The sequence below is a fragment of the Austrofundulus limnaeus genome, unplaced genomic scaffold (assembly GCF_001266775.1).
Source record: "Austrofundulus limnaeus strain Quisiro unplaced genomic scaffold, Austrofundulus_limnaeus-1.0 Scaffold456, whole genome shotgun sequence".
NCBI lineage: Eukaryota > Metazoa > Chordata > Actinopteri > Cyprinodontiformes > Rivulidae > Austrofundulus > Austrofundulus limnaeus.
This window is the reverse complement of record NW_013952858.1, coordinates 203,082-224,892: the sequence shown is the minus strand read 5'-3', so window position 1 is coordinate 224,892 and position 21,811 is coordinate 203,082. Positions and strand designations below refer to the sequence as shown.

General features: G+C 38.7%; 1 protein-coding gene across 4 annotated transcripts in view; it reads left to right on the top strand.

The window, feature by feature from the left end:
- LOC106529631 (bromodomain-containing protein 3) overlaps window positions 1–21,811 on the top strand; it is a 60,647-nt gene that overhangs the window by 16,005 nt on the left and 22,831 nt on the right. Inside the window, exons 3-17 of one of the 4 annotated variants that reach the window (XM_014025109.1) lie at window positions 729–866; window positions 1,776–1,905; window positions 2,049–2,098; window positions 5,747–6,094; window positions 6,167–6,295; window positions 8,137–8,325; window positions 8,396–8,577; window positions 8,674–8,954; window positions 9,079–9,180; window positions 9,266–9,397; window positions 12,815–12,870; window positions 12,949–13,123; window positions 14,297–14,367; window positions 16,756–16,819; window positions 16,914–17,029. In XM_014025109.1, coding sequence (XP_013880563.1) covers window positions 729–866; window positions 1,776–1,905; window positions 2,049–2,098; window positions 5,747–6,094; window positions 6,167–6,295; window positions 8,137–8,325; window positions 8,396–8,577; window positions 8,674–8,954; window positions 9,079–9,180; window positions 9,266–9,397; window positions 12,815–12,870; window positions 12,949–13,123; window positions 14,297–14,367; window positions 16,756–16,819; window positions 16,914–17,029 — 2,163 coding nt within the window. Of the gene's footprint in view, window positions 1–728; window positions 867–1,775; window positions 1,906–2,045; window positions 2,171–5,746; window positions 6,095–6,166; window positions 6,296–8,136; window positions 8,326–8,395; window positions 8,578–8,673; window positions 8,955–9,078; window positions 9,181–9,265; window positions 9,398–12,814; window positions 12,871–12,948; window positions 13,124–14,296; window positions 14,368–16,755; window positions 16,820–16,913; window positions 17,030–21,811 lie in introns of all 4 variants that reach the window. The other 3 variants (XM_014025106.1, XM_014025108.1, XM_014025107.1) reach the window with 3 other exon arrangements.

Here is a 21,811-nt window from a genome sequence, read left to right as displayed (position 1 = left end):
TGCCTAAATGCACTGAGTTGCCGCCATGTGATTGGCTGATTAGAAATTAAGTGTTAACGAGCAGTTGGACAGGTGTACCTAATAAAGTGGCCGGTGAATTTATATGATATGCTTTGCATTGTTTTAGCCTAATATAGGCCTATTAACAAAACAAAAAAACTTTGTTCTGTAAGTGTGGCGGCAATAATTTTTGCCGTGGTGATGCGCCACGATCAGTTACATGCAGGGGAAACCCTGTTTTGTCATGGTGATGGATAACTGAGGCAAACTGAAACCGTTTATTAACCATTTATTCTGGGGCGCCTGTGGTGGAGTGGTTAGGGGAGTCGTCCTGGAACCGGAAGGTCACCGGTTCAATCCCCTGCTCCAGCCAACTCAGTCGCTGTGTCCTTGGGCAAGACAATTCACCCGCTTGCCTGCTGATGGTGGTCAGAGGGTCCGGTGGTGCCAGTGCATGGCAGCCCCACCTCTGTCAGTGTGCCCCAGGTCAGCTGTGGCTACACTGTAGCTTACCATCATTAGTGTGTGAATGGGTGAATGTCTGTAAGTGTAAAGCACTTTGGGGTCCATGTGGATTTGACATGGCGCTATATAAGTTCAATCCATTGACCATATTATAAACCTGTAAACTTTGGTTTGTCTGTTTTTAATCAGATTTTTACTGCTCTTGTTTGAACACTTTGAATAAAAATAAAATAAAACAAGCGCTTTATGGTTTTGTTTTTCAGGATTATTATACAATAATCAAATGTCCAATGGATCTGGGCACTATCAAGAGTCGACTGCAGAACAGATATTACTGGGAAGCATCAGAATGTGTGAAAGACTTCGAAACCATGTTCTCAAACTGTTATAGGTACAACCAGGTAAGAAAACTTGTATTGTATACAACGGTGTGTTTATACAGAACGAAGTAATGTCGCTTCCTTCTCCTTCAAAAAGCAACTCTCCTTTTTTCAGGCTCAGGATTTTTATAGAGTAAAACTGCTAGTTAGCATAAAAACAATAGTTGTAATAAAAAGCGTTCAGTGATGTGGCTGGCAGAAATGTAAAAAGATGACCGTTTTTGTTTGCTTCTCTAAACAGAGTGGAACAATAAAAGGGATAAAGTAAATTATTTTAAGACTCCTGCAGCCACCTTGAAAAAATGCTGCCAAATATCTTTAGTTTTATGTAAACCTTTTTTTGGTTTAACTCATGACAAATATCCAAAATAGAAAAATGAGGCAATTTAATGAAGGAAAAACATGATAAATGTGAGACATCTACAGTACATTGTGGTGATTCTTTGACACATCAGGTCACTGGAGGTGTCATTTGTCCAATCTGATTTCATTTTGTATTAAGTTTTTATTTTTAAGCTATAACAGTGCTGCTCGTAGACTGACAGTGACAGTAGCTGACAGACCATAAATTGTGTGCACTTAAAAGCCTCAGAGCAGCTGCACTTCTGCTTGAAGCAGTTTTCTTAGCAAACACAAAGATTTTCATTCAGCCTAAATGGAGAGGTTGTTTCTCCCCAAAAGGAGGCAGAAACATTGCAAAGAGGCAAAGCATTCAGATGAGTTGCTCTGCTTTTAGAATGCCACTTTAGAAGTTGGTCTTAAATATTTACAATAGCTTTCAGAACAAACTTGTTTATTGAAATATAAGTTTATTTTTCTGTGCTAAGAAGTCTTGGAAAGTATATACAATATCTTTTTTTGGCTTAAGCAGAATTGTGATATTTTGTGCTGCATTCAGTTCCTTTGTTTTCTTCTGTTTTCGATGTGCAGCCTAGAGACGACGTTGTTGTTATGGCACAGGCCTTGGAAAAAGTTTTCTTGCAGAAATTGTCCAAAATGCCAAGTGATGAAGAGTTGATCACTACAGTGGAGCCAGTTAAAGTGAAAAAGACAAATGCAGGTGTGTGCAAGACATTAATATTAAATATGTTTTGTAAAGTCGATTTTGCAAAATAAACTCAAGCATTTTATCTTGTGCAGTATCTTGACAACTTTCTACCTTATCCCCTGTTCATGTTTTCACTGTGCTTCTCTTGGAAGCAGGTTCAGTAAAGCAGAGATCCCAAATGTCAGAAGATGTTCTGAAGCAGACGGTAACGTTTCTTCCTCCTGCTGTGCCTCAGATCAACACACCCAACCAGCTGTCCGCAAAAACCACAAAAACGGTAGGGTTTATTCTGACTGAGAGGGAAACCATTAGATATTGTATTCACTTAAGATTTAAAGGTCAAATGAAAGGAAAACAATATGTACTTTCATATTTTTGCATTAATACAGTGTTTTATTTAAACTTCTGAATTAAAAATTTCATAAATGTAATGAAAAAGCATTAATTTTCACCTGTTAAACGAGGCTACGGAGCAGAACCAAAAATCATAATTCTTGTTTCTGAGATGTACAGCTGTTTCTATGTGACGTCACTCAGGACAAACGACATCGCTGCTATCACAACCATCTCTGATACTGAATTGGATTTCGCTACATAACTAAATATAAAAATTGTCCAGCCAAACCGATATTAGGTAGTCACACACAGTGGAGTGTGGACTGACGAAGTGGACTGTCAGGATTTAAACTGCATGAAGTTGGTTAGGGCTGGGTATCCATTCAGATTTCCCAAATCGATTCAATTCACAGGGGCCCAATTCACGGTTCAGTTTGATTTTTAAATTAGATAACGATATCAAGCAGTAACACGTTTACTCTGATATAGAAGACATTCTCAAAGGAACTAATTCTGCAAACAGTAGAAACTAATTCTAACTTGGTGCAATGATGAAATTATAAACATTAAGGGCAAACTTGTAAATTGGAGTTTAATCTTGAAACAAAACTGTCTCGAGTTTCAAAGGGTTTAAACTAAAAAGGAATTGCAAGAGAAAGTGTTGTTGATACATTAGTTTTTTAAGAAACTAAGAATAATTTTCTTGATCACTAAGAAGTGATAGAATAAGGTTACAGGAGAAGAGGTGGGCAAATATAAGGGTATACTTCTGCCCACTAGGGATGGGCGATATGTTATCATGTGCGATATACCGTCCAAGATATTCACCATGGTAATTATTTGTCATCTCGCAATTAAAGATGATAAACTCCCACCGTCTGCCGTCAGGCTTTACATGCCTCCCCTCCAGGTTAAGCTTCATTTGTTTACTCAGAGCGGATGTCGACACACGGAGCATGTGCTAAAATAGCAAAGCTAAAGCTATCATAACGACTCTCAATGTGCAAAAACACAGTCAAAGTCATCTAAAAACTCATAAGAGTTCAACAATATGTTAAAAAACAACAGGATGGGGCAGCTTCAACTTGCTGGACCCACAAAATAACACAGCTCCTCTGTCCCATCTGCAAACTGCACGGCTCGTCTCTCTCTCTCTCTCTGTCTCTCTCTCTGTCTCTCTCTCTCTCTCCACTCACACAACTAGCCCCTCCCTCCCCTGAACATTAACCAGGGTTCCCACGGGTCCTTGAAATCCTTGAAAGTTTGTGAATTTGAAAAAATAATTTCAAGGCCCTTGAAAGCTCCTGAAAACAGCTAAAATAGCCACCTGTCCTTGAAAGTCCTTGAATTTTTGGAGGGGGGGATTTGAAATTGATGATGACCGCTGTCAATATGTGATCATTGTTTTTATTTATTTATTTTTTTGATTTGTTCTGCGCTTCTGTTTCCTGTATAGTGTGTATAAACGTGTGCCTAACAGTATGCAGTCTTCTCGAGAGAGATTACGTGAATTGCCAGTCACATTTCAGAGTCGAGTTCCGCACGATGACATTCCTGGAAAATGTAAATTTCAGGACGCCTGGTTTGCCAAAAAAAAAAAAAAACTATTCTCACAATCATTTGCCCTGTGACTGTCTCACAAATAAAATGTGCAACTAAAAGTGCTTTAAAATATTTAGATTAGGAAGTGCAGACTTGATAGATTTTTCTTGTCAAATGTTTATTGATTCACGAATAGATGATCTTAATGAGCATTTGAAGCTTATATTAGGCTTTGAGAAGTCAACCATTTTGCAACACATTTGCTGAAGAGCTTTAAGGCTTTGACAAGGCCTCATCTCACGAGACACATCTGTGTATTGTGATTTGAATGTAGGCTAAGAATATTTTGAAAGTAGCGACTATATATTCAATATACCTTTTTTCATTGATTCAGACTCAACAACTTCTACACTGTTCAGTTTTTCATTGAATTTACATTGTGTTATAGCTGTTTATTGGTAACATTCTACGGTAGCAGTAGGTAATTGCCGTTGCACGTGGTTCTTGAATTTGAGGAAATTGGTACTGGAAAGTCCTTGAAAGGTCCTTGAATTTGATGTTGACCAAGGTGTGGGAACCCTGATTAACCCTTTAGGGAACAGATATTATAGGTTTACTTCCCAGAGCAGCAAAACACATTTTCAGTGATTAGTGAAAAGTCTTTTCTTATGGTTTTATTTTCTTATTATATTACTGATATTTTACAAGGGTTCTTCTGAGGTTTTACAAAAATAATGATTAGTAGAGGATGTGATTTGAAGATTTATCATATCAGCCTTAGTCCGTTATTATTGGCAAGTTTTGCTGTTTACACCATTTAAATCAATGTCAAATTTGTTCTCATATTTCAGTCTTGTTTTGATGGGTGCCAGTTTTGCAACACAGGTGTCCTACTAGAACTTAATGTAGTTTAGTGACTTCTAGTATTTTAGGGTTCTCAAGACAGAATGTAGTGACAGATTTATAAAGTGAAAGATTAGGCTGATGTATATCTTTTATTGTCACTTATCATTATCGTGATAAACCATAGAAATTATCGCCTATCCCTACTGCCCACTCTTTAGAGCGTATGAAAATTGTGTATTTGTAATGTTTCTGTTACCTTCTGTTCAATAAAACTTATTAACAAGAAGAAAGAAGGGGTAAAAAAAAAGAGTACTTTAGCTAAAACTTTCCATCACTGTGAATTACATTAAGATTTTTCTTAAAATTAATATTGGTGTTTTTGATCCAGCATGATTAAATATTGTTGGTGGGGTGTAGTCCTTCAGCTTGAGCCTTTTGTGCTCAAAACTGATGGATCTACTCAGTGCGACATCGTAAAGGCAGAATGACTCTGCGTTTTGTCTTTTTTAATATTCTGAGCAGACCTTGCTACGCTTCATTGGTTTCCAGTCTTTCCTCCGCGTCCACCCAAAGCTTCTGCCGTCGTGTTGCGTTTGGAAAATTTAAAAAATCTGGCAGCTGACCCTGCACAATTCGTTCACCCAAAAGCCACGAGGTATCCTTTTTCAAATCCACAAAATTCTGTAAAACTTGAAAACAAAAGCTGCTTCTAAAGGTAATACAAATGTGGAGCTTAGTGTGCTTTGACCAGAGTGATGTCACACGTGCTCCGCCTCCTTCAAGAGCTCAGATTTTCATGTGGTTTGTAGAAAATGGCACGTTTTGGCCCCATTTACAAAAATATTTAGAAATTTGATGGATATACATACTGCATATAACATTCTATCAAATTATACAGTTATTGGACCTTTTTAAGATATTAATTAAAGGGAAATGTAGATGATGTCACTTGTATTTGGTCAATTTTTTAAAATTAGGTTGTTAATCTCTTTTGATGTTTTTATTGAAATTATTATTTGAACTTAGTTGTGGCACTTGTCAAACGTTTCAAAGCAAATGAGCTATGCCTTTTCTATTTAACTCTAAAGCATAAAAATAAACAAGGGTTGTTTGTCCAACTCCTATCCAGGCAAAAAAAAGTTTGAAGAGGAAAGCAGACGTTGCCACTCCCGCTGCCTCAGTCATCAGCAGGAATGAGATATCTACTGGAGGGGACATTTTAGCACCGTTCACATTGTTGAACAAAGCAAACAGAAGGCCCATCAAGCCGTCCAAGAAAAACGTACCCGAGTTTGAAGACAAGAGAGTCAGACAGCCTGAGCAGCTGAGCTACTGCAGCAGTGTCCTTAAGGAGATGCTCTCGAAGAGGCACTGTTCATACGCATGGCCCTTTTATACACCGGTCGATGCAGTTGCTTTGGGTTTGCATGACTACCATGACATCATCAAGCAGCCTATGGACCTGAGCACCATCAAGGTAAAACAGCATGACGACTTTGATGTTCTCCAAATAATCACAGTCTTTCTGACAAAACGATTATTTCTTTAGAAAAAAATGGACCAACAAGAGTATGCAAATGCCAAGGAGTTTGCTGCTGATGTCCAGTTGATGTTTTCCAACTGCTACAGGTACAATCCTCCATCAGATGAGGTGGTCCACATGGCAAGAAAACTGCAGGTATTTTTTAAAGCTAGTTTAGTTTTTCTGAATAGATTTGACCTGGTCATGTGCATTTTACCTCCATTCATTTTCAGTAAGCAACTTTGTCATGTGGCGGTCCTGCCTGCTGTCAGATATACATTGCAGTGCTGTGGGAAACCACTGTCAGCTTATTGCTCAGCAAAGATCTGTGTAATTTCTTTGAATTGGCAACAACTTTGGTGAGAAATTATTCTTATAATGAACAATGACTGTTCTGTTTAGGAAAAAACCCACAAGTCGGTCTTAAATGATGAAGGTTGCCGCTGGTCAAAAATAAAATACTCTTATAGTAAAACTTTTTTTTTTCAAAAGCTCTAAATTAGAAATATCGGCTCTAATATAAAATAAACCAATGCACAAAAGAGATTGCAAAATGATGCAGCTTTGGTTAATAGTCACTTTGTGATGGCCTAGTTTACAAGACAATTAACAGGCTAGGGTTGGGCAATATTGGCAAACAAATTAATCACGATTAATTGTGGTATATTTAACCGATAACGATTAATTTGACGATTAATCCCCTGGAGTACCTGGACCACTGCATGCCCTAGTCAAATGACTAATTTAGTGGGAAAGATGTGCTCTTTGTAAAAATTACAGACTTCAGGCTTTACATCTATTTTTAAATTGTGTTGATAGATAAATAAATTACAGAACTTTTTCTTTTTAACGTTTGTCATATTTGAAGCGGAAACTGAGCAGACTGATGGTGGCATTAATCGTATTAATCGTCAAGTGCCAAAAAGTTATCGATTAATGTTTTCTGACAATTAATTGCACACGATACGATTATGGCCAACCCTATAACAGGCTACTTTCAAATGAAATAAAATGGTTCACAGCTTCAGTAGAAGCCATCCAAAATGAAGCTTGTCTTTTTTATAGACAGTAGAGATTTGTAACTGAACTGACTGTTCTCTGTGGTGACATGTTTCATCTTCTCCAGCTCCTCGTCTATGACATAGGGCTGCAAGTCTCATGACATAATATAATTGATGGGAAACTGTACCCCCAATTTACACTATGTTCACTCCATCTGCTTTAGCACGACCTCCGCAGCAAACGTGCGCCCAATATATTCAGTGAAAGCATTTACATGACATCCGCAGGGCGGCGGCATTCTCTCAGCGAGCTGCCAAAATTAGATTCAATCCTATTTTTGGTGGACGGTGAAGCAAGCGCTGAGTCAATCTACAACGATCATAAAAAGACAACAGTGATGCAGTTTCAGCTGTTGTTTCCAGTCTTCCCACAGAATTATTTGGTCTGACTTCCACATTTATTACTTAATTTATGGCACACTCTTGCATGTTGTACATGCTTCTTAGAGCACCTCTGTACTTTGCAGTGGAGCTGCACGCAGCGTAAAACAAGGTGGAAATGGATGATGGTGTAACAGCCCCGAGCCCCTCTTTAAATTGTCAATTCTGCAAAGAGGTTCACTTTTTTAGATCTAGTAATTTTTTATTTTATTTTTTTGTCTGGAGGAACTCCTTGTTTTACAGTCAGAGGGGTCCCAAATCTGTAACTTTGACTTGTTTTTGACCACAATCTTTGTACGTCCAGTTATATAAAGAATGAGAATGGCCAGTCCTGCCTCTTCTAAAAAATAAATAAATGAATAAAAGTGCATCGCTTAAGATTCCTGTGTATCTATAGACAATCCATAATTGTTCAAATAACAATGGCCATTCAGAGTATTTTATTGTCCACTCTTCTATCAACAGCCATTATTAGCAAAACTGTATGACACCATCTTTAAGAATGAATTTTCGGGATTTGTATGTAAAATCTGATTTTAACGTTTGCATCAACAGGTAGTGTTTGAGGCTCGATGTCTGAATATTCCTCAAGAACCAGATCGCTGTGCCGTGTCTGTTCAGAACAGGAAAGGAGGCAGAGCTGAAAGTCTCATAACTCCTGATAGCTCTGAAAGTGACAGCTCCTCAGAGTCAGAGGGGTCCTCAGATACCGTTTCCATTCAGCTTGTTCAACTAGAGGAGAAGGTTGGCATTACACGCACAACCTACTTGCAGCGTAGTTTTGAATGTTACTGATTTATGGTTGACGTTTCAGTTGAAAGCTGTCAGTGAACAGCTGAAGAGACTGACCCGAGAACCTTTGTTGAAACCTAAGAGGAAGGAGAAGCTGAAAAAGGAAAAACGATGTTGTGAAAAAGACCTTGCTCGATTAAAGAACATGTCTACAAAGTACAAATCTGTTGTAGATACAGTTGCAAAATGCAAGAGCACTTCTTTGTAAGTAACATCCCCAAAAATGATGGTGTAACTGTGCTGTATTTGCTACAATATGTTCACATTATATTTTGGTGTTTTGCTTTTTCCCGTGCCCAGACATGGAGGCAACCATAATTTCAGCAAGCCAGTGGTGTGTGAGAAATTCTCAACACCACTGACCTATCAGGAGAAGATCCAGTTAAAATCTGACCTTGACAAGCTGCCTTGTGACAAACATCATGATTTGCTGAGTATTGTTAACTGCAGGGAGACTTCTACACAAGAAAGTTTACTGGGAGAAGTTGAGTTAAACTTAGAAATGTACAAGACGACCACATTGAGAGCCCTTCAGAGATTTGTTGCATCATATTACAGTAAATGTAACAGTGGTGGCAAACGTAAGTACACCCTTAGTGAATGTTTGACTTCATGAAAAAAATACTAGAAATTGATGAAGTTAAAAGGAGGAAAAAAATCAATTCTCAGTGAAAATGCATGGCTGTTCTGTTTTTTGTTTTCTAGGAAAAACCCTGAAGCCCAAAGGAGGAAAGCTGACTGACAAAATAAAAGACAGAAAACGAATAATCAGCAATAGATGTGCAACTAAAAAACAAAAGCCACTGAGTAAGATCTTATTTTATTTGATTATATAGCGATCTCTTCATATGGAGGTTCTTTTATATTTTGTTTATTTTGTAAATGGCTGAAGTCCTGACCTTTCCTGAACGGACCTGCCTCCCATGCCTCAGTGGCAGCAGCAGTTCATCATCCAGTTCTGGCAGCAGCAGCAGTTCTAGTTGTACATCTTCTAGCTCTTCTGACAACGGTGACTCTGAAGCAGGTTAGTTGCTTTCCACACTCCTGTTCTCTCTGTCCTTGTTTATCTGTCTGTGTGTTTAAAGGGTGGCAGGTAGCAGGTTTGGTATCCTGTTTACCAAAACAATGACCTTTTTAAGCAGCTTGATGTTCCTGTGACTACAGCTGAACTTGTTATTTAGAAGTTTAAGGTCCACAAGACTGTACCCAACCTCCTTGGACGTGCCCACAATGGGGAAAATTTGACAAATTAAAGGAGGAGGATATGAATTGTAACCAAAGAGCCCAAATCAACCTAAAAAAATCCTAATGGTGAACTCTAAAGCCAAGGTACATCGGTGTCCGATCATACCAGCATCGCTGTTTGAGTCAAAGTAGAAGATAACCAAAGACACCATATCCTAATGCATATTAACAAACCAGAAAGCTAAAACTGGAGCTTTTTGGCAACAAGTCACATCAGCAGTGTTAAGGCCCGAACGTCAAAAGTAGCCACAGGACATATCGATCTGTGTAGGGTACAATGAAATCTACACTGCCAAGCCAAAAATGGTCACTCACTAATATTTGCTTAAATTGATTTTGATTACATCACACATTCAATGTAGTGTTTCTGCAACGTCACATTTTTTTTCTCTCCACAGTTTTAACTTTTTGCAAAGATCTTGTATTGATGACAGGACATTCAGGCCACTGAGCAAAACCTTTTCCAACACATCCCAATGATTCTCAGTGGGGTTCAGGTCTGGACTCTGTGGAGCCAGTCCATGTGTGAAAATGATGTCTCATGTTCCCTGAATCACTCTTTCACAGTTTGAGCCTGATGAATCCTGACATTGTCATCTTGGAACATGCAAAGAGAAGATCTATTAATGGGATAACTTAGTCATTCAGTATATTCAGGTTATCGTCTGAACTCATGACGTTGCTGACCCTGGACCATCACCTCCTTTCTTACCCCGATGAGCCCATCACTCTGGAACAGGGTAAATCTGGGCTCATCAGACCACACAACCCTCTTCTTTGCACAGTTCTTAACCAGATTTAATTAGTTTCAACAATCTCTTTAGATGTTTTTTTTGATTGATGCCAGTAATTTGAGTCTTCTGAAACAGATTGACATCTTTTCCATGGATGTGTCTTACAACATGGTTGTTTAACAAATGAGAAGCTGCTCCACTGCATCAACATAATCACCCATGCAGTAGTTGTCCCACGAGGGGGGGCTCTCACTAGTTGTTTTGTGATGGTGAGATTTTTATTTATTTTTTAATTTTTTGGCCAGGCAGTGTATCCATTAAAGCCTTCTGGAGTAACTGCCCAGTGTCAGAAAACCTGATCTCAGTCACAGGTCATAATTCCTCCACAGGATAATGACCCAAAACATTCAACTACAATCGCCCAACAATTGCTAAGAACGAACAATTGGACTGTTCTGAAGTGGCCTTTTGAACCATGATCTAAATCCTGGTGAACATCTGTGGAAGGAGCTGAAACATAAATAAATCCAACCTGTGTATCAGATTCACATTGAAACTCATGGAGGGGACAAAAGCTGACATGTTCTCATGTCATTTTTATCTTTTGATATCAAACCCCTGTGATAGACCTGACCAGGGTGTACCCCGCCCCTCGCACTGTGACTGCTGGATATGGGCACCAGTGACCCCCATGACCATGAAAGGGATAAGCGGGTATAGATGATGGATGGATGGATGGATATCAAATAGGGCTGCACCAAAAAATAGTTTTACATTAGGGATGCAAACAATTAATCGACTTACGATTAACTGTCGAATAATGGTTCATTAGATTAAAATTTCTTCCATTCGATTAATTGAAAACATCCATTTAAACCTTATATCAGTGTAGTTTTGCCTTCAGCCAGTAGAGTGCGCCACTGCTCCCTCAGCCTGGCCTAACTATCCCGGTCCTACGTTGAGCTGAGCAGAGAGCCGGCCGCCTCCATAATTAAACACGCAAATCTTGTTTAGTTTTATTTGCGACACAACAATAATAATGGACTACACCAAACTGGAAGGAAAAGTACTAAAGGCTGTACCGGACCATCTAGCATTATGACGCTAAATACAAGAGAGCAGAACGACAGAGGGAATGTGAAGCTAACTTTAGCTAATGTTAGCTTCTTCTTGTAAAGTTTAACTCCACGTGAAATAACAAAACAAAAAAAGTTAGTCACTACAAATAATTAACATGACGTTAATGAAGTTTACTGGTCATTTCCCAGCAAACAAATCAAATGAGCAGTAACTAACATCAAATCATGCAGCAGCATGAACCACAGGGAATGTAAACAAACAGTTCCAGTACTCATTTGAATGTTTATCCCTCTCAGGTCATCTTCATAGTTTGTTTTTGAGTAAATCTTTAGATTAAAATGTTACCCTGTGTTTAAATGTTAGTTTTCCATTTCTCTGTTCAAGGTGGATTAAATGTTTTACTTTTTCTTTCTTTCCTTTTTCTCCAATTAGAAACCTAAGTTTCCTCTTTTGTTATATTTTGTAAATACGTCCCAAGTTTAATATGTGAGAAATCAACAATTTTATGTTTATTCAGTCAGTGTTTAATACAGCTGGCACAACAAATTTTATAAAATATCATACTGTACTTTTTTAGTGTTAAAAAATACCCCTTCATGCTATAGAAAGACTCTTGATTCAAGAGAAATGTCAGGTTTTTAGAAAAATGGCCGCTTATCAATTAATCGTTAGTTGATCGATAAGATCAATCAACTTTAGATTAATCCATTAATCGATAACTTGCATCGTTGTTTTACGTCAGAATCGTGATTATCATTTGCAAAGATTCAGAATCAATTTAAAATGTCCCAAAAATCAATTTTTACAAAGAAAAAATAAAAAAAGAAAAACCAAAGGTTGTCAGCCTCCATTGTGTAATCACTTGGGATGTCTTGGCGTCACAAGCAGCCGGTTCTGGAACGTATGCATGTGCAGAAAGCACCAAAACAAAGAGGAAACTACAAAACTGGAGGAAAGAGATTCAACTGACCTTGTCTTTACTGAATGCAAAGATTTGGGCTCATTTTGTTTTTTACTGAATGAGTGAGAGTTTAACATGAGCCTCACTGTGCGCAAAATTTTTTAAATGAAGATGAAGCACTTTAGGAGGAGCACAACAAATGGGCTCACATTGAGTTTTGAGTGAAAAATCGATTTTGAATCGAATCGTGACCCCAAAAATCTGAATCAAATCGTGAGAGTAAAAGATTCCCACCCCTAATATCAACCCAAATATTTTCAGTCTACAGAAACAGGATGCACACAAGGAGTTTGCCTCATTGTTCCAATACTTTTGGAGAGGAGTGTATTTCTCTACTTTTGACAACGAATGTTTTTGTTTCTGCATGCAAGCTGTTGCAATTAAAGCTGGCACCTGATTCTGCAGACTGTATGTTTTTCAGTGCCTGAAACCACGATGAACAAATGGAAAGACTTTTGCCAAAAAGTTAAACAAAAGGTAAATATTTAAAATGTAAGCAAAAACCTGTCAGCTTGGCTACTAATATAAACAATATCTCTTCATGTCAAATTAAAGGTGACACATGATGCCAGCAGTAAGCAGGCGACAGGAACCAAGGATTTGATGAAGGCTTCAGTCAGAACATCACAGCCTGTTTCTCCTGCCATCTCCAGGGTTGCAGAAAATGAATGCAACCACATCCATCAAAATGCAGACCTGAGCTGTGATGAGCTGATTTTCTCCCCTCAAGGTATATCTTCTTTAACAGGTTTGTGTTCACAAGACTTGACACCACAGGGAATGTTGCCCAAACACCAAATTTACCCCTTTTTTTGGATTTAATTTTCCTCTGGGGTCAGAAAAATATCGTTATCCAATTCCCCTGATCTGAATGAAGGCTGTTGCTTTCCAAAAGAGCAGTAACTTGTTCCATTCCTTTCGAGTCAGCCAAGCAATGCACCAAGTAAAAGTGAATACAAAAAAAACTGTCCATCCACCACCATTCATTGGTGGATGGAGGCATCGCCTTATATCAGGCATGACCTATTGATGTGATTTAAGTTTATGGTCTAATTTAACAGCTGACAACATAAATCAGAATCAGCTTATTTATTGGTTTATTCCTTACATTTAGATTCATCCAACAGTTTGCATCAGTCTTCATTTGGCTGATGGTGGCTGATAAACGCTTGAAATTGTTCAAATCAAGTCCCCTTGGCTAACGGCTTTGTCCTTAGGGCTGCAAATGTTGTGCACCCACTATGGGCTTCCACTCTGCTAACTTAATGACTTGTTTTACTTCTGCTGCTGTATGTTGTCCAGAAAGAGTAAAATAAAGCAATTCAATTCTTTTGAAGGCTAGAGGAGTTTAGAAAATTACAGTACTGATACAAGATAGTTTTTATATTTTTAACATCAGTTTGATCTGTACTAGTGATTTAACAGTTTTAAAGAACAAACTTCAAAGATTAATTTGGCTGACTGAGTGATTTTTTTTTTCTTTCAGAATAAGGTTTTCATATCTTCCTAATTAACTTGCTTGAGAGAAAATTTTAACACAAATCTGAATTTGTTTTTTTTTTTGTTTGTTTGTTTGTTGTTTTTATTTATTTATTTTTATTTTTTGCATTTTCTAGCACTACAGAGCAGGGAATGTGAAGAGTCATTATCTCATTCTGCAAATGTTTTTTTAGAACATTTAACTCTAAATGTTATAATTAAAGTCTGTACTCTGTCACCCACTTGAATAATATTTACCATCATTTTATAGGAAAAGTATCTTTTCCTTTGGGTGGTCACCTCTTTAGAGACCAACATTATCATTTTTGTTTTTCTGGTGTGCGTGATTGGAAACTGTTTTTTTTCTCTCTCTCTTCTTGTACCTGCAATGATTATAACAGTGGTGTATTCTTTGTTTCAACAGATTTGTCTGCCTTTTTATCCCCACTGATATCTCCTGAAATTTTGCCTGACTTGGTCACTACCGGATTTGAGGTATTTTCCAATAATTTAGTTAGGGGGCAGGAAGTGATTTGCTCTGGTTCAAAACACAGTTAAATGAATCACAGCGAATACGCTAATGCCCTAAATGGGTTTGTGCAGACGAGATGTTGTGAAAAAATATATGCGTACATTTAGGATATGATCCATGTTGTCTTAATAAAAAAGACTTGTCATATAATCTAGAGGATTTACCCGGCGTTGAGGCGACTGAACAAACTATCTGCTGCAGGCCCTCGTATGACGAGCCAGATGAAAGCTTTCAAAAGCCTCGAAGCTACAATTATTGTGTTTCAGGTTGGGTCAAACATTTAGGATCCAAAGAAGCTTTAAATGGCTGTTGACTTGTTTCTACCCGCGTGAGATGTGGTATTGAAAGTAATTAGCCTATGATAACAATGCTATCACTAACACTAACAACGAGTTAACCTCTGTTATTTTGTGCTTGGATCTACTTGTAAATTTATTTAGCTTCTGTAAACCCAAATTTGGGTAACTGTGCAATAAAATTTCTGAAAATATAATTTAAACGATACGATCCTTACCTGTCAAAGTGATCGCTGCAAACTGTCTGTTTCCGCACCTCCTGTTTGTAGCTGTAGATTGTTGATCCACTTTTGTTGTCTTTTTTTCTGACACACTTATATATATTTCTACCAATTGGAGCAGTTGCAACAACTGTACATGGCACAGAATTTAGGTATTTTGATGCTGAATCAACAGAAGGAAACAGGGCTGCATTTACTTCCTGCCCCCCATCTGCATTTCATGACATCGTAACTACATCATCTGCAACCCAGCAAAAGTAATGGTTTATAATGAAAAGATTTGGAGTAGGAGTTTAGAAAAAATGAATAACTTGGTTTTAGCCAAATTCAGGCAATGGAAAAAGTCTTTGCTGAAGCAATGGGCTGTGTCTCAATTCAGGGGCTGCATCCTTCAAAGTGTGCATTTGTCAGCCGCTTACGTCACTACCCCACGCCGAAGCCTGTTCCAATTTGTGGTTGTTCTCACACAGCCAACAAAACCACAAAAATGAAGGCTGCGCCTGAGTATCCTTCCCAGCCAAGGTTATCTCAGGATTCAATTCGCAGCCAGCAAACTAAACAGGAAAACCAAGATGGCTGAGGTTTTTTTGCCAAATCAGTGGAGTCTGGAAACTTATCACGGACCAAATTTGTTTTTAAATGCAAGTTTGACAACTTGGCTGATGAAATTTATGCTGCCATGAGATGCTAAATAGCATTCAACTACAAGTACTGATATTGGAGATAAACCCAAAGTAGTAATGTTTTATATTTATGTCCATATATTTATTTTTATTCCTCCAGTGAAAAGACTTGAGTACATGTCCCAACACATTTTAAGGTTAAAGGCACGTGATATAACCTGTAATTTACACTACATGTGGTTCCGCTGCACAGTTCGCCGCAGTTTATTTGCACAACAATATGTACAGCGTCTGGTGCGAGGCACAGAGGAGGTCTGAGAGGAAATGCGAAATTGCACAATAAATCCATTGATAAATGTGGAAATAAGACCAAACTAATTCATTCTGTGGATCACCGACTCCAAACACTGAAACTGCATGGCTGTCATCTTTTAGAAACTTCTGATTTCAAAATAAAAGCCACGTGTATTGTGTATTTGCATGTGCCGAATGCTACTTGTTGTCATCTGCTTCCCAAACAGAACTGTACATTTTGACAGCGTTTGTGTATAAATATTTCCATATATTTATTACTATAGCTAGGATCCCGACAAAATTAGTCTGCCTTTTTTATTATTTAGAAAATATGGAGGTTGTGCTTGTTGCTTTTCCTGTTGTTGGTGGATTGACTCTAACATCCGGCAAAAATAGGATTGAATCTAATTTTGGTAGATCGCTGTCTACTCAACATTGACCTGCGTCACTGTGCAGAGCCAGTGTAAATACTCTCATTCGTTATAATGGTACATATTTGCTGCAGAGGTTGGACCAGAGCAGAACCGCAGGTAGTGTAAATTAGGAGAGAGGTGTAACATGGTAGTGCATGGTCACACTAACATACAATTCAATTCAAAAATATTTTATTAATTCCAAACATTTTAAGGCTGGACGGTCATTTTATGCAGCCTACACAGACTGCATTGGGTGTGGCCTCCATGAGCTGCAGCCCCTGAATTAAGACACACTTACTCATAGGTTCCAAGTAAAACTCAAATCTATCCAGGACTAAAGAGCTCAAATGTTCAGCTTAGGTGCATCATAATTACATTTTCAGAAATTGTTGCAAACCAGTTTAACAAAATATTGTGAGTGTTTCATTGTGCCTAATGATAGTAAAACTGTTCATCAGCAAGAACATCAATCATTTATAAATGACTGAATGTTGTCTTTAGCAGGGTCCAGTGCTATCCCCTCTCAGCGAAAGTCCATTGCATTTGAAAAATGCAACAAATGGCAGTAAGTCACAATGAAACTAATGGCTTTATATCACTATTTTCAGTTCACCAATTTGAGTGAACTATTTGTATTTTTATTTTTTTATATATGAAAGTGATCGTGCCAGATTTCAGGAGCTTTGAGGATGTTTGTGATGGTCACATGACTCACAGCAGTACTGAAAGGAACTCTGCTGACAAGGAAAAGCCAACAGTTCCTAAAAAGAAAAAGGTAAGCATTAACAAACCTTTTTTATTACTCTCCTCTATTGCCAGAAAAGAAATGGAGTAGGGCAACTCAAAGTTGGGGAAAAAAAGAAAATGTTTTTGTTTAGTTTTAAGATTAGCCAAGATGTCAAAATTAAAAACCAAAGTACTGGATTGACAAAAGTCAAAATTATGAAGAACTGAAATGGTATTTCCAACATGAAGCCTAATTATCGAGGTGGGTGAGAGAGACGTGTGATGTAAACGGGTCTTCTCAGTTCTGTGTCTGGATTGTTGTCCTGAAGAGAGACTCTGAAACAGGTTGACGTTGTTCAAAACTCCGCCTTCTGTTTGCTGATTGGCCCAGGTAAAATAAACTACAAGCTGACACTGCGCAGAAAATCGACGTTCTGTTCTCTGATTGGCCCGAATGAAATGCTCCCAAAGAAAGCCTTTTCAATGGGAGAAATCCCAGATGGAGCAGTGAAGGGAAACTAGAATTGAGCAGAACTGTGTAGGAAGGCAAGGGCCAGGCTAGTCCAGGACAGCTCTTCCTTCACGTTTTGTTTAAAATTAAAAATTTTCTTTTGTCTGAAACCAGTTGTTGAGTTAGAACAGCAGCAGGTTTGAGCCTATTAAAAGTGAGCTGATGTTCACATGATGTCGTTTGGTTTTTTTTTTTTTTTTTTTTCACCATTAACAGAAAAAAAAAGTTTTTCCTCTGCGGACTCTTCATCCAACAGCACTGATTGTTGAGTTAAAAAAAACAAAAACAAAAAGCAATATCCAGCCATCATTATTGTTGTTTATATACTTTTTATATGTGCTTTGGGAGGGTAGAGGGAGAAATTATATTCATTTATGGCCCACTGCATCTTCGACCACTAACCCACTGTCTCACATCCTATTGAAGTATAATCCAAGCTACACACACACATTTAGGGAACAGTTTAAATTCATGCTCTTAATTTGAAGTGAATATGGTTTCCTATTCTCCGTCCTGCACCCATAGTACATCGCTTCAGTTCTACAATAAACAGTTAAAAATTACTAATATATTCTGCATGCTTTCTTACTGAAGCCCTACCATAGACATAAGAAAATGATCAAGAAACAGCAGAACTTGCAATCCACAATTGTTTATTTAACAAAATGACCCAAAAGTCTGTTTCAACAAATCATCTCCCCAAACGCGGCGACATGTGCAATGCTGTGAAACTATTTGGCAGTATTATGTAAGAGTGGTTCAAGGTATCACTGGAATATACTCTAGTGACCACTGATACAATTTTGTGCTTCTGATTTAGCTTCCACTAAGATTTATAGGACATAGTGTTTTAGAACTTGCAACCTAAATAATTTTGCTAGAGCTTTAGAATTTGCGCAACTAACTTTTGAATTGGCGCTGCCCACCACTATTTATATCTCACCTCTGTTTTAGTTATCCAGGGTTAACCTATCCTATCATACTGTATTAAGGCCATTTTGGCTGGGCTGTCCAAAGCATTGTTAGTTTTGATAAATTATAATTAATCTAGTCTTTAATTGCTAACATAGCTTAGATATTTGAACCATCAAATCTAAGAATTATTAAACTACTAGTTATCAGTGTTCTTTTTCTCATGTGGTCAATCTTATTAATTATTTAATGAACTCAAAAAATTTGTGTATCAAAACTTTAAAAGGCAAATTTTGCACACTCTTTCAGTGTTTCCCCTACCATTATACAGGCGGGGCGCCCTTCTAAGAATTTCATGGCATGTAGTCATTTATATTTAAAGCCAGATCAAGTCAAGAGCTATTTTTTGCGTCCCTCCATATTCACCTCTCACCAAACTTGGGGGAAAAGACTGTGCAGAGTGAGGCTGAGCGCTGTGTGTGGTCCTCACAAAGATAGGAAGACGTGTGTGAGATTAGACGCGCAGCTCTGCTTTTAATCACGCTGTACCGATGCGACAGCTTTGCAAGCTACTTTTTCTTTCTTTAAAAGAAAATGCGACAGGTGAAGCCACAGCATGGTTACTACCTTATCACTAATTACTGCCTTTTTTTTCCCTTTCTCTGTGGGTGGGGGGTCAGCTTCACGCAGCTGCAGGTGAACACCTCCCGGGAACGCACACGTTTCCTGGACTATTTTCCACCGAGGATTGTCGTATTTTATATTTATTAAATTTCTAAAAGCACTTCGCAGGATTTCCCGTGTGTTCACGACATGAGTGCAACAAAACCGCGACAGATCAGCTGACTGTTTTTAGAGTGAAGTGCAGCTGAACCTGTCAGTCTGCAGCGCAGCTCTGACCAGCCCGGCCTGGGACTTAAGAGTTCATACATGTCAACCCCTTCAGATGTTTAACGTGTTTATTGTGCATCAAAAATTTGTAATTTGCTTAAAAAATCAGTATTAATCATGAGGGTGGGGTGCAGGTTCGCTGACCGCAGCTGTGCGGGGTGGTGGGGAGGAGGAGGAGGGTCTTTCAAAGACGTGTCTACATTTGACTTTTATTTTTTTCTAAAATCACAGAGTTCTCTGAGTCAGCTTCAGATGTTTGTAGTTATTCATATCTTCTAAATTTAACCAGGTGTTTCAATGCCTTTAAATTACACAATAATTTTACTGGAGAAACTTGTCAGTTTGGTTAAAAAAACAGTAAAATATTTTTTTTCTGTGCAGAGAACTTCCTCTGCTATAATTTATTTTAAATAAACAAATCAAAGCTCCTCAGTTGAAAACACTAAAATTATAGAAAAGATGTTTAAAATCTTCTTTCCTCAGAAAGTCTTCAGTCCTAAGAAAACTAAACTGTAACTTTTAATAAGTACACAGTGTACTCGTATTTAAATAAAAATGTTTGACCTGTAAGCAGAAAGCTTATGGATGCAGAGGCGGGGCAAGATGGCGGAGGAGTAAGATGTGTCGCGTGGGCTCCCGCTCCAACTTGTTCTGTTTGTGGTTCTCTACTAAATGTCCTTGCTGTTTTGAGCATTTGGTCTGTCCGGACTCGACCCCTGAGTGATTCTTGCCTGGAAGAGTAGAAGAATGGCGACAAACTCGAGGAAATGCAAACATTCTAGCTCGGCGGCTGTTAGGCCCGACGCCGCCTCGGAGCAGACTGCAGCTAAAGCCGGATTTTTGGCACCTCCTTCTCCCTCCCGTGTGTTCCCGCGAGGTGGACGCACTCTCCTTGAAGTCTGAAATTCTTGCCGCTATAAAAACTGATCTCTCAGCTGTGATCAAATCCGAAATAAAAGCAGCTTTGGCTGAAGAGTTTATTCTTATTAAAGGAGAACTACAAGCGGTGAGAGCAGAAGTGGCTAACAGCACAACGCTACTACGCGCCAACCTGGACCACTTTAAGCAGAGCGTAAAATAGGTGGACGACGGCTTGTCAACCTGGTCCGATGAGGTTATTACTCTGCGCACCACCGTCTTGGAACTGAAAGAAGAAGTCGATGGGCTCAAAAAGAAGTGTGACGATATGGAAGGGCGCATGAGAAGGTGCAATGTGCGGATTATTGGAGTTCCTGAGACGCCAGAATCCAGCTCCACTTCAGCAGTGGCTAAACTGCTAGCAGAGGTTCTACAGATGGATAAAGTGCCACTGGTGGACCGCTCTCCAGGTGGGAACAAGTCAGGCGATAAGCCGCGGGTTATTGTTGCTAAGCTGCACTATTATCAAGAATGTGTGGAAATATTGCATCTGGCGCAGAACCGCGGCCATCTTCGTTTTAAGGAGGCATCGATTATCATCACATCTGACTGCACTGCGGCTGTGGCCAAGGCTCGGGAGGCTTCTTCGCAACCGACGAGATGTTCGCTATGGCTTGCTTTTTCCTGCATGGCTCCGCATCTCTCATGGGGGAGGAAAACAAGAAGTTCCTGGATGCCAAAAAGCAATGGACTACATCAAAAAGAAAATCATCTCAGCGACGGACAACGAGGACCGGCGTTGACTGCAGGTCCAATCCTCCTCGATCCATTATGGCTGTCAGGTTGTAATGAACATTCCAACTTTATGTCCCGCGCTATATCTTGATTTAATTTTAGACTTTATTCCGAGGGACAACATTCCTCTTTTTGTTCTATGAATGAGCGTTTCACAGGGGGTCTGTCCAGATCTTGTTTAGTGATTTATTTATCAGTGCAGCAAGGAGCATAAACAGTAATAATACTTTAAAGTAAGGGAACCCCTTTTTTTATTTTTTTTATTACTGTTATTTAGTTGTGGCGGGAGTCCAGGCAGGGAGTTAAGTCCCCCAGTATAAGCACAAATGTGTGGATTTTTTGTTTGTTGGGTTCTCCGTGTTTTTTAGGAGAAAGGCGTGGGACTATACCGGATCTATTTGTTTTGAGAATGTCTTTTTCAGGTAATTTTTTTGTGATGGTTTGTGGATATCGTACTACAGTCCGATTGAACATACATGAGCAGTTCTAATATTAACAAGTTCATCAACAGTCACCCAGTTAACTGTGTGAGTTGGAATGTGAAATCCCTCAATGGTCCACTGAAATTTAGGAAAGTTATGACACATTTAAGACAACTTGATGCTAATATTACTTTTTTGCAGGAGACCCATTTGCGTAAGGCAGACAGTGCAAATCTAAGCAGGCGCTGGTCTGGTCAGGTGTTTCAGTCTAATTTCCAATTTACAGTAAATCGAGAGGGGTGGCCATCTTAGTTAGTAAACAGGTGCAATTTACGGCATCCAGTGTTAAAACGGACACTGCTGGACTGCTGTCATTGTGGTGGGAAAACTATATGCACTTCCTGTCATTTTGGTCTCGGTATATGCTCCAAATTGGGATGAC